At 43.4% G+C, this 19,172-nt stretch overlaps 1 protein-coding gene across 2 annotated transcripts in view; it reads left to right on the top strand.

Annotated features, from left to right (window-relative positions):
• LOC126278603 (uncharacterized) overlaps nucleotides 1–19,172 on the top strand; it is a 398,515-nt gene that overhangs the window by 273,145 nt on the left and 106,198 nt on the right. For both annotated transcript variants that reach the window (XM_049978838.1, XM_049978839.1), the window contains exon 7: nucleotides 9,977–10,117. In XM_049978838.1, the coding sequence (XP_049834795.1) occupies nucleotides 9,977–10,117 (141 nt within the window). The remainder of the gene's footprint in view (nucleotides 1–9,976; nucleotides 10,118–19,172) is intronic.

Raw genomic sequence — 19,172 nt, 5'->3', positions numbered from 1 at the left:
ATCAGCAACTCAGATAATAAAAATTAAAACAATTTGGGATATTATTAAAAGAGAAACAGGTCAACAAAGAGCACAGGAAGACAATATTACCATCAAATTGAATGAAAACTTTATGAACACAAAGTCAGAAGTTGAAAATATTTTTAATAATCATTTTCTAAATGTTGTGGATATAGTAGGATCCAGGTGTTTATTAGAAGATGCTAGGCAGTTAATGGAAGAGGCCATACCTATGCAATTTGATACGATTCAAATCTCACCCACTTCTCCCTCTGAAATTAGGAAAATAATAAACTTGCTTAAAAGCAAAAACTCACATGGAATTGATGGCATTTCCAGCAAAATACTAAAAGCTTGTTCTCAACAGGTAAGTAAGATTCTCAGCCACCTGTGTAATAGCTCTCTGGAACAAGGAGTTTTCCCTGATAGACTGAAATATGCTTTTGTTATACCTTTGCATAAAAGAGGGGATAGACCTGATGTCAACAATTACCATCCAATCTCCCTTCTAACAGCTTTATCCAAAATTTTTGAGAAAGTAATCTATTCAAGAGTACCTTCACAAATCTGTACAAATGAAGTACTAACAGAATGTCAGTTTGGTTTTCAGAAAGGTTTTTACAACAGAAAATGCCATATATGAATGATCTGAATAACCGAACACCATCCATTGGGATTTTTTGTGATCTCTCAAAGGCTTTTGATTGTGTAAATCATGAAATTCTGCTATACAAGTTCAAGTATTGTGGCATGAGTGGGCCAGTGCACAAATGGTTTAATTCATACCTAAATGGAAGAGTGCAGAAAGGTGAAATAAGCAGATCTCATAATATGCAAAGATCAGCACATTCCTAAAACTGGGAACTATCAAGAATGGGATTCCACAAGGGTCGGTCTTGGGTCCTTTGTTGTTCTTAATATATATATTAATGACTTGCCATTCTATATTCATGAAGAGGCAAAGTTAGTTCTCTTTGCTGATGATACAAGTATAGTAATCACACCTGACGAACAAGAATTAACTGATGAATTTGTCAATAATGTCTTTCAGAAAATTATTAAGTGGTTCCTTGTAAACGGACTCTCACTGAATTTTGATAAGACACAGTACATACAGTTCCGTACAGTAAATGTTATGACGACTTTAGTAAATAAAGGCCTTAATCAGAAGCATATAGCTAAGGTAGAATATTCAAAAATTTTAGGTGTGTCCACTGATAAGAGATTAAATTGGAAGAAACACATTGATGATCTGCTGAAACGTTTGAGTTCAGCTACTTATGCAATAAGGGTCATTGCAAATTTTGGTGATAAACAACTTAGAAAATTCGCTAACTACGCCTGTTTTCACTCTTTGTTTGCATATATCACCATATTTTGGGGTAATTCATCACTGAGGAATAAAGTATTTATTGCACAAAAGCGTGTAATCAGAATAATAGCTAGAGTCCACCCAAGATCATCCTGCATACATTTATTTAAGGATCTAGGGATATTCACAGTAGCTTTTCAGTATATAATATATATTGTTATTAACAACCAAGCCCAATTCAAAAGTAATAGCAGTGCGCATAACTACAATACTAGGAGAAAGGATGATCTTCACTATTCAAGATTAAATCTAACTTTGGCACAGGAAAGGGATGAATTATACTGCCACTAAAGTCTTTGGTCACTTACCAAATAGCATCAAAAATCTGACAGATAACCAACAAGAATTTGAGAAGAAATTAAAAGAATTTCTGAATGACAATTCCTTCTACTCCATAATGGAATTTTTAGATATAAATTATGAAAAAAAGAAAAAAAATTATTAAAAAAATTGAAAAAGACAAAAAAATAAAAAGCTGTATATTAACTTAATTATGTTGTTAAGCCGGCCGGTGTGGCCAAGCGGTTCCAGACGCTTCAGTCTGGAACCGAGTGACCGCTAAGGTCGCAGGTTCGAATCCTGCCTCGGGCATGGATGTGTGTGATGTCCTTAGGTTAGTTAGGTTTAATTAGTTCTAAGTTCTAGGCGACTGATGACCTCAGAAGTTAAGTCGCATAGTGCTCAGAGCCATTTGAACCATTTTTTATGTTGTTAAATTAACTTAATTATGTCATGTATTGGAAAATTTGACTCGTTCCGCATCATTACGAAATATTGTATTCATGATCCATGGAACTAGTATTAATCTAATCTAATCTAATCTAACCAGCACGCTAACTGTTTAGTGCGATCAATTCCCCATTGTCCTTGGTGTAGCAATCGCAACACATCCTTTTGCAAAACTTTGGGAATAAACACGTGATTGTCCACTGTCATTTTGAACTAGAATAACACCTTGTTGAACTGAAAGGTTACACCGACAAGATAAATATCGGCCCACAACTGAGTTCTAGATATTGTTCAATGAACGAGGCCAAGACGTGCGAATGTAATGTAACAAAACCTTAAGATCTGGGTCTGCTTCCGTGGTCTATGCAATGTTTCTGTAGTGCAAGGGAGAAGATTCCAGCAATTCAGAGTCCTGCGCATCGATTTGGTAACAAGGTGCGGCAGATGTATCAAAATCAGAGTCTGGGCCACTCGGAAGGCGAGACTGGGCGTCTGCATTTCCATGCGTTGCCGTAGGTCTGTGTAATTTCATACCGATACTGCGAAAACAACAAAGCACAGTACTGAAATTTTTGAGCAGTGCGTTTAGGAACCGGCCTTGAGAATTGAAACAAGGACTGCAAAGGCTTTTGATCTGTCACTAAAAAGAACTTGCGAACATACAAATAGTGATGGAATTTGGTTACACCATACACAATAGCGAAAGCCTCTTTTTCTATGCGAAAATAATTGCGCTGAGTTTGAGTTAGCAACTTTGAGGCAAAAGCAATAGGTCTGTGTTGTGCATCAATTCTGTGCGGAAGCACAGCGCCGATTCGGTAGGAAGAAGCGTCGACTTGCAAAACTGCTGTGCATGGTCAAAATGCACTAAACGTCTGTCACTAAGCAAGTCAGTTTTGAGTTTCTGAAATGCATCGTAACACTCTTCGGTCCACATGAAAGGCACATTTTTCTGACGCAAGCGATGCAATGGGGCCGCGATCTGAGTTGCAGTCAGTGTGAACCGAATGTAGAATGTCATCTTTCCTATTACTGACTGCAGTCAGACATATTGTGAGTAACAGGCAGGTCACCGATTGGAAGCAAATGAGATTGGAGGTGGTGCATACTCTGACTATTTATCACATGACCTAAGTACTGTAGTTCGCTTTGAAAGAAGTTACACTTTTATTAGAGAAGACAATTGAGTTTTGCTTCTGACAACACTCGAAAAAGGGTACGTTAATTGGCAACGTGTTCCTCTGGAGTACGGCCTGCGACTACAATATCGCCAAGGTAGTTTGAACAAAATGGCACTTTTGCAGTCAGCTGTTCCAAGTAAGGTTGAAAAATCGCGGATGCGGAAGCACTGCTGATGGGCAAACGGAAATACTTGAACATCCTAAGTTTGTATTTACAACAAACACTTTCTGTGATTCTTCACCCTATGGAATTTGCAAGTAGGCATCACACAAATCTATCTTAGAAAAGTAACGTTCTGCACCAGGCCTGCCCTGCCCCCCCCCCCTCCCCCCTCCAGGGCGAGGCAACGGATAAGTGTCAACTAATGTCTGTGGATTGACTGTAGATTTTAAGTCAACACAAATGCGAATGCGAATAGAGGGCTTACGCAACAAAACAAGAGAACTTGCACACTGACTAGCGTGGAAGGGAGCAATTACACCATTATCTTGCAGTTCTTTCAGTTCATTGGCTACTTTGTCTATTAAAGCAATTGGAATGGGGCAGGTTCAGGAAAACTTAGGCTGTGAATTGATAGCGGAACAAACACTGGTAGCAGTTACTTCTGCAAAATATCTGGGAGTATGCGTGCGGAACGATTTGAAGTGGAATGATCATACAAAATTAATTGTTGGTAAGGCGGGTACCAGTTGAGATTCATTGGGAGAGTCCTTAGAAAATGTAGTCCATCAACAAAGGAGGTGGCTTACAAAACACTCGTTCGACCTATACTTGAGTATTGCTCATCAGTGTGGGATCCGTACGAGATCGGGTTGACGGAGGAAATAGAGGAGATCCAAAGAAGAGCGGCGCGTTTCGTCACAGGGTTATTTGGTAACCGTGATAGCGATACGATGATGTTTAGCAATCTCAAGTGGCAGACTCTGCAAGAGAGGCGCTCTGCATCGCGGTGTAGCTTGCTCGCCAGGTTCCGAGAGGGTGCGTTTCTTGATGAGGTATCGAATGTACTGCTTCCCCCTACTTATACCTCCCGAGGAGATCACGAATGTAATATTAGAGAGATTCGAGCGCGCACGGAGGCTTTCAGACAGTCGTTCTTCCAGCGAACCATACGCGACTGGAACAGGAAAGGGAGGTAATGACAGTGGCACATAAAGTGCCCTCCGCCACACACCGTTGGATGGCTTGCGGAGTGTAAATGTAGATGTAGATGTAGATTTAGATCGAGATGTTCAAATGTTCAAATTTATGTGAATTTCTAAGAGAGCAAACTGCTTATGTCATCGGTCCCTAGACTTACACACTACTTAAACTAACAACAACACATACACCCATGACCGAGGGAGGACTCGAACCTCCGGCGGGAGGGTCCGCGCAGTCAGCAACGTGGTGCCTCTAACCGCGCGGCCACTCCACGCGGCGATGATCGAGAGATGGCATTGCTCACTTAGGCAGCACTAATGCGCTACGACACTGAATGGACCAAGGCCTAAACGCTTCTTCGGCGGAACTGGTGTACAGCGAGACGTTGAGGCTTCCAGGAAAATTCGTGGCAACAACCGCTCTGCCGTTGTTGCCGTACTCAGGACCCTACCGTGTATTCGCAAGGTGAGACAAAAAATTGACATTTCAATTAAGGGAAAGGCGGCCACTGATAGGGTTAAACTGGCTTACGTCTTCAGAGAAGCAGCAATGCCAGAGCTTGCAAGACTATGGCCTCACCCAACAGGTGCTGCATCACCGACTTCACAGCCGCCAGCGCAGATTACAACAGTAGCGGACCTACCAACTCGTACTGTGGGGCGGCGGGTTAATAATAGAACAAGAATATTAATATAATCATATTGTATTATCATATTTTACAAGAGCCTGAAAACTACGAGGGTCGGTCAAAAAGTAATGCCTCCCATTTTTTTTTCTACTTAAAAAAATTAAGTTAAGTGAAAAATTTGAATTTGGCGCCATTCCTCAAACCTTCTGCAATCCACTACAGTAGTAACTTTCTGTGTCAACAGGTGGCAGCACAGCAGAAGTTTGTAAGATGGCCGACATCGATGTTCGTTTGAGACAGCGTTGTGTGATTGAATTCTTGAATGCAGAAGGTGAAACGCCCATACGCATTCATGAAAGACTGAAGAAGGTGTATGGTGTTGTGACAGTGGATGTCAGCACTGTTAGACGATGGGTTCGTCGTTGTAAGGAAGCTGAAGGGCAAACACCGTTGACTGACGAAAAGCGGAGCGGCAGGCCGGTGAGTGCAGTGACTCCACACAACATTCAGCAAGTTGATGACATCATTCGTGGTGACCGTCGGGTGACTGCAGATGAAGTGTGTCGCATTATTTCTCTTAGTAAAGGCAGTGTGATCACGATTATTAAACAATTGGGGTACTCAAAAGTTTGTGCACGGTGGGTTCCAAGAATGTTAACCGATCAGAATAAAGAGGCAAGGAAAACAATAGCCTCCCAACACTTACAGCGCTTCCGTTTGAAGGGAGATGAGTTTCTGAAAAAAATTGTGACCGGGGACGAAACATGGGTGCATTTTTTTGAACCCGAATCAAAGAGGCAGTCACTGGAGTGGCGTCACACAAGCTCGCCGAGGAAGAAAAAATTCAAAACTGTGCGATCGGCAGGGAAAGTTATGGCAACAGTTTTCTGGGATACAGAGGGCGTGATTCTGGTTGATTTTTTGGAGCAGGGATGCACAATAAATTCTGTTCAATACGTCACAACCCTCAAAAAACTTAAAGCACGTCTTCAGCGAGTTTGCCCAACAAAATCAATGGCAGATGTTCTTCTTTTGCATGACAATGCAAGACCACACACCAGTCGTCACACCTCTGCCGAGATTGTCAAAATTGGATGGGAAGTTTTGCCTCATCCCCCATACAGCCCTGACCTGGCACCATCAGACTTCCATCTGTTCGGGCCACTAAAAGAAGCTCATCGTGGGATTCATTTTGAAGATGAGGAGGCCGTCAAAACATCCGTGCGTCAATGGCTTAGGAATCAGAGCTGTGATTTTTACCATGCTGGGATACATGCCCTTGTTCAAAGATGGACCAAAACTGTAGAGATGGGCGGAGATTACATTGAAAAATGACAAAATGATCCTCAATGTTGTGGTTTTCAACCTATGTAATTGCATTTAAATTTCCTGACAATTAAACGTAGAAAAAAAAATAGGAGGCATTACTTTTTGACTGACCCTCGTAATTTTGTCTCCAGCCAGAAAGTGTTGGAAAACATACTGACCATAATTTGCAGTCTGCAAAGAGACATTCTTCTTGTAATCACTGAAAGAAATGTTTCTACTCTCTATTTACGCAAGGGGATCAGGCACTGTGATTATAAATGAAAGTTTTGAGTTCTCATTGATTCATATATTTGATTAAATGTCATATGCATCGCATAATAATATTGCTGATAATAATAATGGTTCAAATGGCTCTGAGCACTATAGGACTTAACATCTGTGGTCATCAGTCCCCTAGAACTACTTGAACCTAACTAACCTAAGGACATCACACACATCCATGCCCGAGGCAGGATTCGAACCTGCGACCGTAGCAGTCCCGCGGTTCCGGACTGAGCGCCTAGAACCGCTAGACCACCGCGGCCGGCTGATAATAATAATGATGATGTATCTATCGTAAACAGTACTATGAGCAGTTCAGAGGCAACATCTATGGTAAGTTCCAATTAAACGGTCTTTCACCCTGACTTCTAATAATCAAAGTTAATTGCTCGCCACAAACTGGAAAATATGTTACCACTTGCCACGCGGTTTTGTTAACATTACAGGCAGGACGCAAACAGTTACTTCCGCGAAATGTAAGCGATCCAGGACGGTGTACAGTCCTCGCGAGTTAATTGCAGCCCGGCTGTGGCATCACCTGAGGCGGCGCGTAACCTGGCGTTTTATTGGCGCGGACAGTGTCTCTTGTGAAATTTAAACGATCCACGAAGGTGTAGAGCCCTCACGATTTCACTTTCTACTTTCCGAACACGCGTTTAGTAGCAGCCTGGCTGTGACGTCATCCGAGGCTGCGTGTATGCCGGCGTTTGACTGACGCGGACCTTACGATAGCTGGGTGCGAAGTGTGGTGTCTCTGCCTCTCAGGCCGTATTTATTATGGGCGCAGCAGACGGCCGAAGGGAACACCTGCCTTAATCTGCTCTATGCCCAAGTAGCATCGTCGAATTGGCCGCTTTCTCGGACACAAATATTTTAATAACTCCGTCATGAATCAATTTACAATCTTCATAATTTTTATACCAAGGGCACTAAGTTGCTTTCAACTACAGAAAAAGTCTTAGCTCGCCTGCATTTTAAACTTCGCTGGCTAGAATTTTTGGAACGGAACCGACAGTAGAACACGACCTCGGACTAAATCTTTAAGAGATCTTGTATAGATTGTTATTTACATAAAAGTCTTGAAACTTGTTATATCTTCATTACTTAATGAATGTAATCAAGTACTGCAATCAGAACTTTCTATCGTTAATATAACTGATACTTAATCTACTACAAATAGGGACGTTTTTGTTCCAAATCTAGTTTTCAGTAGATTATCTGTAACTTAATGGAATCACATAGTTAAGGTTTTTATATCAAACTTCATACCAGTTTTCATCATTCTAAGTCTAATGTTTAGCGCCTTCAATTTTTCGTAAAAACTCCACATTTGACCAAAATATTGCTCCCATCAAGTTGAAACTTGTAACAGTTGATTTTGACATGCATTTGCACATCTCGAACAATTTTTGGCTTTCTAGCTTTATTGTTTAGCACCACTTGGTTTGTATTTAAAGCGATGTATTTAGGGAAATTTATTCATCTGCTCACTCTGAGATTGAACAATTTTGACATTAATATACTGAAGCATATGTTGAAAAGTTTGGAAAAGCTACTTTAATTTTTAATTTCATCCTTTGATTATGGTGCAATACTTTGTATGTTACGCACAGGACCGTTGTGATGACGTGGAGCTAGAGGCAGTGAGCTGGGGTAAGTCCCGGCACACTCGCTCACACCTGTACCTCTAAAATGATACAAATGATACAGAGCTTGTTTCGCCACAGTCGTCGCATCCACTTTCCAGCCCGCTATTTCGAATAGCGGTGTGCTTCCACCATGGGGGCTGATGTGGCGACATCGTGCAGTTAGATAGTGTTGCATCGCGCGTGTCGTCTGTGTGTGTTTGGAAAGCGCGCCGTCAAACATTTCGCCCGCCCACCACCAGAGACACTGTGTTTTATATAAGTGTGTTATGTTTTTGTATCTTCGATGCTAGCAAGTTTAGTTCGTGCGTAGTTACGAGATAACGCTGATGTTTTTGATCCCTGCTTGTTACGTGATTTTCAACTGCAAGTTCGGAATGAGTGAACAAGCCGTGTATTGGCTGCCGTCTCCTGTGGCTGTCGTAAATAAAGCTAACGTTAATATTGTTCGAAGGATATTTTGTGTAGTGTGGTTCCGGCGATGAAGTGCACACTCGAACGACAGTCTGCCCAGCTTTTGCCGACACATAGCTTAAAGGCTGTGGGAACTTGCTCAGTAGAAGAGATGTGTTTCACCTTAGCGAAGATTGAAAATTAATAGGTGTTAAGATATGCCGCCCAGAGTGGCCGAGCGGACCTAGGCGCTACAGTCTGAAACCGCTCGACCGCTACGGTCGCAGGTTCGAATCGTGGCTCGGGCATGGATATGTGTGATGTCTTTAGGTTAGTTAGGTTTAAGTAGTTCTAAGTTTTAGGGAACTAAGGACCTCAGAAGTTAAGTCCCATACTGCTGAGAGCCATTTGAAGCATTTCTTTTGTTAAGATATGTGTACTGGGAATTTTTCTTTGTTTTGGTCCACATTACAATCACTCAAAATATGGAAAGCAAAGAGCTTGTAGTAGAAGAGATTTGTCTCATAGAATCGCAACTGTCAGCATGGGGAAACAGGATGCAAATGTTCACTAGCAGCCCGTCAGCAAGTTGAGAAGTGACCGTCCAATCATGCATAGTATGTGACAGTCGTCGCCACATCTTTGACAGTGGCTTCACAGGGCTGCAAACCAACGACCGCTGCGTGAGTGTCCGACCCGGGCACGGGGACGTTGTCTCGCTGCCGCACCGCCACACAGCAGCCGTCAGGCGTCATCCGCCCGCATGCTGTGGTACCCGGGCCACCATTACCACTCATGGGGAACACCTGTATCAGTACACCCACAGCCGTGTGCTGGGAGCCAAGGACCTCCTCCCATTGTCTGTAGTCCGTTTCAGACACGCTGAACTATGCATGCTCATGTCCATCAATAAAGCATTCTATCAGCTGAATGGCAGCCTTCTTAGCCTGCCCTCCTCCAGCAGAGAACCACTCACTCACTCTTACCCTGCAGTACACCTGTTACCCAACAAACAATTTAGCCAGTAGCTGAAAGCTCAAAGCCACATAAAAGGCACTAGCCTTATGAGTTCAAAGAAGAGAACTCACAGATCTACATGTAGGCATGTGTCCCTCAGCAAACTGGCATTTGAACTGTTTTTTGGACCTTTAAATAAATATCCGGTCTAAAATAGCTTTATATTCGCTCAAAGTTTACTTCAAAACATCATAATCACTAACAGTTTTTTTATACTTTAGCAATTTCCAAGTTACCTTCTAACGTTAACCCTATTGTTGCGATGTCTGTTCACAGAGGACGGGGACTCCCTGGCAGAGGACGGGGGTTCCCTGCCAGAGCTGATGCCGGACAGGAGACAGCCCGTTGCACTGATCGTCCTCTGCATGTCACTGGCCATCACTACGATCCTCCTAATGGCTGCCTACTGCATCAAAAGTAAGCCCACCTGGTCCTGTTGCCACAGAGTTCTCGAGAGCAGGCCACTGTGATCAGTGTGTCCAATGTTTTGTGTGAAACGGAAACCTGCAGGTTTTCTCTACATCTACACTCCCCAAGGCACCTTACTGTTTGTGTGGCGGGGATACACCACTGGCCATTAAAACTTCTACACCAAAGAAATGCAGATGATAAACGGGTATTCATTGGACAAATATATTATACTAGAACTGACATGTGATTACTTTTTCACGCAGTTTGGGTGCATAGATCCTGAGAAATCAGTACCCAGAACAACCACCTCTGGCCGTTATAACGGCCTTGATACGCCTGGGCATTGAGTCAAACAGCTTGGATGGCGTGTACAGGTACAGCTGTCCTTACAGCTTCAACACGATACCACAGTTCATCAAGAGTAGTCACTGGCGTATTGTGACGAGCCAGTTGCTCGGCCACCATTGACCACACGTTTTCAATTGGCGAGAGATCTGGAGAATGTGTGACCAGGGCAGGAGTCAAACATTTTCTGTATTCAGAAAGGCCCGTACAGGACCTGCAAGATGCGGTCGTGCATTATCCTGCTGAAGTGTAGGATTTCGCAGGGATCGAATGAAGGGTAGAGCCACGGGTCGTAACAAATCTGAAATGTAACGTCCACTGCACAAACTGCCGTCAGTGCCAACAAGAGGTGACCGAGACGTGTAACCAATGGCACCCCATACCATCACGCCGGGTGATACGCCAGTATGGCGATGACGAATACACGCTTCCAATGTGCGTTCACCGCGATGTCGCCAAACACGGATGCGACCATCATGATGCTGTAAACAGAACCTGGATTCATCCGAAAAATGACGTTGTGCCATTCCTTCACCCAGGTTCGTCGTTAAGTACACCACCGCAGGCGCAGAGTCAAGGGTAACCGCAGCCATGGTCTCCGAGCTGATAGTCCATGCTGCTGCAAACGTCGTCGAACTGTTCGTGCAGATGGTTGTTGTCTTGCAAACGTCCCCATCTGTTGACTCAGGGATCGAGACGTGGCTGCACGATCCGTTACAGTCATGCGAATAAGATGCCTGTCATCTCGACTGCTAGTGAAACGAGGCCGTTGGGATCCAGCACGGAGTTCCGTATTACCCTCCTGAACCCACCGACTCCATATTCTGCTAACAGTCATTGGATCTCGACCAACGCGAGCAGCAATGTCGCGATACTATAAACCGCAATCGCAGTAGGCTCCAATCCGACCTTTATCAAAGTCGAAAACGTGATGGTATTTACACGAGGCATCACAACAACGTTTCACCAGGCAACGCCGGTCAACTGCTGTTTGTGTATGAGAAATCGGTTGGAAACTTTCCTCGTGTCAGCACGTTGTAGGTGTCGCCACCGGCGCCAACCTTGTGTGAATGCTCTGAAAAGCTAATCAATTGCATATCACATCATCTTTTTCCTGTAGGTTAAATTTCGCGTCTGTAGCACGTCATGTTAGTGGTGTAGCAATTTTAATGGCCAGTAGTGTAGTACGGTGTCCGACTCTTCTTGGAATGTGCGCTCTCAGAATTTCAACAGTATAACGGCCCTCTTGTAGCGGTTATCACTGGAGTTCATTGAGAATCTCTGTAATGCTCCCTCCCTTGCTAAACGATCCCGTGATCAAATGCGCCGCTCTTCGTTGGATGCTCTCTACTTCTTCCATTAATTTTACTTGGTAACAGTCCCAGACTGATGAATACTCAAGACTCGGTCGAATAAGTGTGTTGTGAGGCAATTTGTGATATGTTGATAATTATTGCTTTGAGACTGCCTTGATCACAACTGAATGCAACACAGTTTTAGTGCCATACACGTCTCGCCTTTCTGCTTTGTAACGCATCATCACTCCACACACACACATTGTTGTGTATACTATTTACTTTAGATTTAGGTTATCACAAATACGAAACAAACACAACACATCCCAGATGCAGGAAAACTCACAAGCCGCAAACCCACAAATACACACAACACATATTCACAATGACAACATCATACACTTGGTAACCTACTGTATGACTTGTACACATTAATTAGCCATATAGGGGCATATAGACTAAAGAAACACAGTGTCCAAATAGCATATAAGCCAACCAGCGATCAAGAGGGACAAATTCCAGGAACCAGGAGTATAAAAAAAGCGAAACGCAAAGTTTCAGAGCTCCAATCTCGGTCCAGCACACAGTTTAACCTGCCAGGAAGTTTGATATCAGCACACACTCCGCTGCAGAGTGAAATTTTCTTTCTGGAGAAATATACAAAAGTTATGGTGCAGTATACATAGGCATGACGTGCAGAAATTTTGAATCACCGTACGAAAAACGCATTAGTGACGGGAACTACGAAACAAACCATTCCACATTTGCAGAGCATTTAAAATACCACAACCACCCTCCTAAAAACGTGGAACAAGATATAAAAATATCAAAATAAACAACTAAAACGAATGCATTATACAAATATCGTAACCAGGAAGCCATCTCATAAACAGCCACACGCTCATCAGTATAGGCTATCTACTAAACTTAATAAAAGAAATGATAAGAAACATTCAATTTGTACATGCAGCCATATTGAAACAAATATTTCTCCTTCCCCCCCGCCCCCCCCCTCTCTCTCTCTCTCTCTCTCTCTCTCACACACACACACACACACACACACACACACACACACACACGCACACTCACACTAGAAAAAATTAAAAAGTAAATAAATATATGAAAATTATACACCCACATCTAATCATAGCAAAACAAACATCAATTCACACACATATAACAGCAACACAAACACTTAGAAACAAATGTTTGTGTGTGTGTGTGTTTTAATGTTGCTGAATGTACTAACTGAATGTTTCTTATCATTTGTATAAGGCATTCGTTGTGGTTGACTTACAAGTTCGTGGCTGCCTCCAACGGTAATTCTGGAACTGGATATGGTGTTGGCTCACCCTTAGCCTTGACGTCAGCTTCCACTCTCGCAGGCATACGCTCAATCAGGTGCTGGAAGGTTTCTTGGGGAATGGCAGCCCATTCTTCACGGAGTGTTGCATTGAGAAGAGGTATCGATGTGGGATGGTGAGGCCAAGCACGAAGTCGGCGTTCCATAACATCCCAAAGGTGTTTTACAGGATTCAGGCCGGGACTCTGTGCAGTCCAGGCCATTACAGGGATGTTATTGTCGAGCAACCACTCCGCCACAGGCCCTGTTTTATGAACATGTGCTCGATCGCGTTGAAAGATGCAAACGCCATCCCCGAATTGCTCTTCAACAGTGGGAAGCAAGGTGCTTAAAACATCACTGTAGGCCTGTGCTGTGGTAGTGCCACGCAAAACAACAAGGGGTGCTAGCCCCTCCATGAAAAACACGACCACACCATAACACCACCGCCTCCGAATTTTGAAACGTCCCCTTTGAACAATTATACATGACTGTGCTTAAACTGAAACACAATATATTTAGCGTAACGCAATCTGACTTTCAATAATCCCTACAAAAGAATGGCTCTGACTAACATTAACCTATACCTTTCACAAATCACTTACCTCACAAAAATCTTCGTTACTCAAGCTACTGCAATACAGCGAGCGCCACTACTGCCGGCTAAATAAAAGATTCGAGCTACTGAAGGCACTAACTACTGATAGGCATAGTTAGCAAATGAAAGATTTTGATAGAGAACAAACAATGTATTTACCTCAATAGTGTTCAAACTTCATAATGTATATAGCAAATCATGACATCCAGTCTCACAAATTTCAAAACTCCGCCATTTCTCTCGTCACATCTACCACTGCTGGCGGCTCACCTCCAACTGCGCAACGCTACGCGCTGTTAACATCCATCTGCCCAACACTACAATGGCAGACAACAATGCAAACGAGCCACAGACTGCACACAGCACAGCCAGTGATTTTCATACAGAGCGCTACATGGCGTTACCAATATAAAAACCTAAACAGCCTACTTACAATTTTACTGTTGGCACTGCACACATTGGCAGATGACGTTCACCGAGCATTCACCATAACCATACCCTGCCATCGGATCGCCTGATTGTGTACCGTGATTCGTCACTCCACACAACATTTTTCCACTGTTCAATTGTCCAATGTTAACGCATCTTACACCAAGCGAGGCGTCGTTTGGCATGTACCGGCGAGATGTGTGGCTTATTAGCAGCCGCTCGGCCATGAAATCCAAGTTTTCTCACCTACACCTACTTGTCGTAGTATTTACTGTGGATCCTGATGCTGTTTGGAATACCTGTGTGATGGTCTGGATAGATATCTGCCTATTACACATTACCACCCTCTTCAACTGTCGGCGGTCTCTGTCAGTCAACAGACGCGGTCGGCCTGTACGCTTTTGTGCTGTACGTGTCCCTTCAGATTTCCACTTCACTATCACATCGGAAATAGTGGACCTAGGGATGTTTAGGAGTGTGGAAATCTTGCGTACAGACGTATGACACAAGTGACACCCAAGCACCTGACCACATTCGAAGTCCGTGAGTTCCGCGGAGCGCCCCGTTCTGCTCTCTCACGCTGTCTAACGACTATTGAGGTCGCTGATATGGAGTACCTGGCTGTAGGTGGCAGCATAGTGCATCTGTTATGAAAAACGTAGGTGTTTTTGGCTGTATCCGGATATTTTTGATAAGAATATATCAACAGTTGGTAACAGAATAGACAGTAGATACCATCAAAAACACAACATCAAAATAAGTGTTCTGTTCTTAGTGCTGTAAAGAGTGAAAACGAAATTTCAAATGGCAGTTATTAGACGAAGAACACCTATAACAAAGAACAAGAACATATGTATATCAGTATCCACGAACTCTGTAAGTATTACATCATAGAAAAGCAAAAAGCGTCAGAACTATTTAAACCTATATATACAACGTCCTAAAAGTAAACTAAACAGTAAAACAAAACTAAGTACATTTTCCAGGCCACTGAAGATGCCTTGCAAAGAATAAAGGCGAAACACACATGGCACAAAAATTTTGTTGTATTCAATTGTGATTAAATGGTACTAAAGCATACCGTAATATTATACGCAACTGAGGACGACAGGTGTACAAAAGTTGAAACTTTCACCAACATGACTTCATATTTTAAGGAGAAGAAAGCAAACTTGCAAGATACCACCCCAGAAATCGGTCCCGTGTGAAAATTTGGGCCGTAATTCTGACAGCGTAGAGTTATGACCCTGTGAAAGTACAGCCTGCAAACTTTTGCTCGTACTGGTTGTTTGTTACTCTCTCTGCCCCAGCCCACTTCAGCACCCTAATGCCGGAGCGCGAAGTACCGCACGACGGAGGAAGAGGCTTGCCAATTTCTGTTTTCATATTGCCAACATGCTTTCTTCACTACGTCATAGTGCGATGTTTGCAACTTGTGGCTGGTACCAGAGATCTCTTTGCTTTGAATATTTTTTTGTTGCAAATCACAATTATAGTGTAAATGAATGAAATGAATTAGCGTATGATTAATGTAGTAGCATACCGCAATTTGATTGCTAACAACGCTGTTATGCGTTATCTTCGTTGGGTTTTGAAGCTGACACATTAGAGCGAAGTACATATGCAAGAGATGCGCTATTCAACTGGATTTTATGATTGAACTGTAAATCGTAAATCATTCATTTTAGTTCTTCAGTTGCTTGGATTTAATCACTTTAGAGAGAGAGAGAGAGAGAGAGAGAGAGAGAGAGAGAATATCATAATGAAAATATTGTTAAAATAATATTGGACATATATGTGCGTGAGGTGGATATACACTCCTGGAAATTGAAATAAGAACACCGTGAATTCATTGTCATCCAGGTTATCCAGCAATTCGCTTCACCCATGTGGCGATTTACAGTATACACTCCTGGAAATTGGAATAAGAACACCATGAATTCATTGTCCCAGGAAGGGGAAACTTTATTGACACATTCCTGGGGTCAGATACATCACATGATCACACTGACAGAACCACAGGCACATAGACACAGGCAACAGAGCATGCACAATGTCGGCACTAGTACAGTGTATATCCACCTGTCGCAGCAATGCAGGCTGCTGTTCTCCCATGGAGACGATCGTAGAGATGCTGGATGTAGTCCTGTGGAACGGCTTGCCATGCCATTTCCACCTGGCGCCTCAGTTGGACCAGCGTTCGTGCTGGACGTGCAGACCGCGTGAGACGACGCTTCATCCAGTCCCAAACATGCTCAATGGGGGACAGATCCGGAGATCTTGCTGGCCAGGGTAGTTGACTTACACCTTGTAGAGCACGTTGGGTGGCACGGGATACATGCGGACGTGCATTGTCCTGTTGGAACAGCAAGTTCCCTTGCCGGTCTAGGAATGGTAGAACGATGAGTTCGATGACGGTTTGGATGTACCGTGCACTATTCAGTGTCCCCTCGACGATCAACAGAGGTGTACGGCCAGTGTAGGAGATCGCTCCCCACACCATGATGCTGTTGGCCCTGCATAGGATCCTACGGTCTTGGCGTGCATCCGTGCGTCGCTGCGGTCCGGTCCCAGGTCGACGGGCACGTGCACCTTCCGCCGACCACTGGCGACAACATCGATGTACTGTGGAGACCTCACGCCTCACGTGTTGAGCATTTCGGCGGTACGTCCACCCGGCCTCCCGGATGCCCACTATACGCCCTCGCTCAAAGTCCGTCAACTGCACATACGGTTCACGTCCACGCTGTCGCGGCACGCTACCAGTGTTAAAGACTGCGATGGAGCTCCGTATGCCACGGCAAACTGGCTGACACTGACGGCGGCGGTGCACAAATGCTGCGCAGCTAGCGCCATTCGACGGCCAACACCGCGGTTCCTGGTGTGTCCGCTGTGCCGTGCGTGTGATCATTGCTTGTACAGCCCTCTCGCAGTGTCCGGAGCAAGTATGGTGGGTCTGACACACCGGTGTCAATGTGTTCTTTTTTCCATTTCCAGGAGTGTATTACATACTCGTACGACTTGAAACGTCCCCTTAGAACAATTGCACAAGACTGTGCTTAAACTGGCACACAATATCTTTAGCGCAACGCAATCTGACTTCCAAAAATCCCTACGAAAAAATGGCCCTGACTAGCATTAACCTATACGTTTCACAAATCACTTACCTCACAAAAATCTTCGTTACTCAAGCTACTGCTATACAGCGACCGCCACTACTGCCAGCTAAATAAAAGATTCAAACTACTGAAGGCACTAACTACTGATAGGCATAGTTATCAAATGAAAGATTTTAATACAGAACAAACAATGTATTTACCTTAATAGTCATAATATATATATCAGTTCGTGACACCAATTCTTACAAATTTCAAAACTCCGCCATCTCTCTCCCCACGTCCACCACTGCTGGCGGTTCACCTCCAACTGCGCAACGCTACCCGCTGTTAGCATCCAGCTGCCGCTGCCCAACACTACAATGGCAGACAACAATGCAAACCAGCCACAGACTGCACACGGCACAGCCAGTGATTTTTCATACAGAGCGCTACGTGGTGTTGGCGTTACCAATAAAAATACTTAATCAGCCTACTTACAAACTTACTACTTTTCGCTTAGAATGACGTTTTCTCGAGAAAGATTTCAAAACAGGTTGGTCAGGTGTGTCTACCTGTCCCTTCATCTTCCCTCGCCTTCAACATTGTGCCAATAAGGAGGCTGTAGGTGTCACTCCGCTGTACCTCACCTCATTCTCGGGCTGTGGTTACAGTGGATCGTCGCAAACAGAGCGCTGCTGAGTAAAGAGGATCAAACGTTTTTGTTTCTGATCGTGAGAGTGGCGACCAGAGCGTTCAGACGACTCCGTTTGCGTTCGGGAAACGTCGTATCATTCGACTGTTGATACGGTCACCATGGTCACTGCTGTTTGCTGGTGTTTGTGATCCTTTTGTGCTGCTAAAATAATGGCGTCAGTTACGGAAACAGCAAAACAAAGCGGCAGCACTATTACAAACTATAAGTATTCTCTTGTTTCTCTCATTGTCTTAAAACAATAGGCGATAACAAAGTCGAAGTATTTGTTGAAAACAGTCTTGGTTGCAATTTGAGTTTTTTAAATTTTTTATTGCAACTAAGACTGTTTTCAACTAATACTATTAAACACTGGTTTGCTGATTCATGTCACAGATGGGAAAATGTGTTTTATTATATGAAAAACTGTTTTCAGAACCATCTCATTTGGACAGCTTCACTTGAAGCTCTGTTAAAGTTTCATCCTGTCTCATAAGTGTCTCGCATGGAACACTCGATTTCTGCCGTATGTTGCTCATCGTCAGTGAGGGATCCTTATAGGTCAATGACAGTGTTGTGGAGAACCTATACATCTCACAATATTACCACCAAATTCCGGTGAGGCTTGCATTGGGTTTCAAAATATGCTCCACTTAGCGCTCATTATTCCTGAAGCACATTCAGTTAATCCTCATGGTCAGGAAAAGTGTTTGTCTACATATTACTTCCCTGGATGTAAAACCCATTGACTGTAAGATTTTACAAAATGACCTAACAGTGAATAAGCCCTGTTTCCAATAAATACAACACATCTGATGTCTTTGGTAAGCTCCCCTCCTTGTATCAAGCAAAATACACTAGAAGAACGAAATCTACCACTTTCGCTTTTCTGCTCACATCACTCAACATCGATTGCAATGAATTTCCTGTGAGGATCTGCAACTGCTTGTAGGATGACTGAATGAAAGTGTCTCACAGCTATAACATTGTACCAGCATTTTCTGAGCGTTTTAGACGAATGCGTTTTCTCTCAACATCATCGACTGTTAATTTCTGATGGTCAGACTGAAAAATTCTCTGACATTTTGAAGTATGGCATATGCTGAAGCAAAATATTTTGCAGTGCGATTTGAAAATTCCCCGAAGGCCGAAACTCCAATAGTGAAATAAATAATTTCTGCAGTCAGCGGCGAATACGATGTCCTCTAAAAAATAATCGAGTGCATTTACAAAGTTCTGTATGTTGTATATATCATTCACAGT

Source organism: Schistocerca gregaria, chromosome 6, assembly GCF_023897955.1.
Source record: "Schistocerca gregaria isolate iqSchGreg1 chromosome 6, iqSchGreg1.2, whole genome shotgun sequence".
In the NCBI taxonomy this organism is placed as follows: Eukaryota; Metazoa; Arthropoda; class Insecta; order Orthoptera; family Acrididae; genus Schistocerca; species Schistocerca gregaria.
The sequence above is the reverse complement of the archived record's forward strand: the minus strand, read 5'-3'. Positions and strand labels throughout refer to the sequence as shown.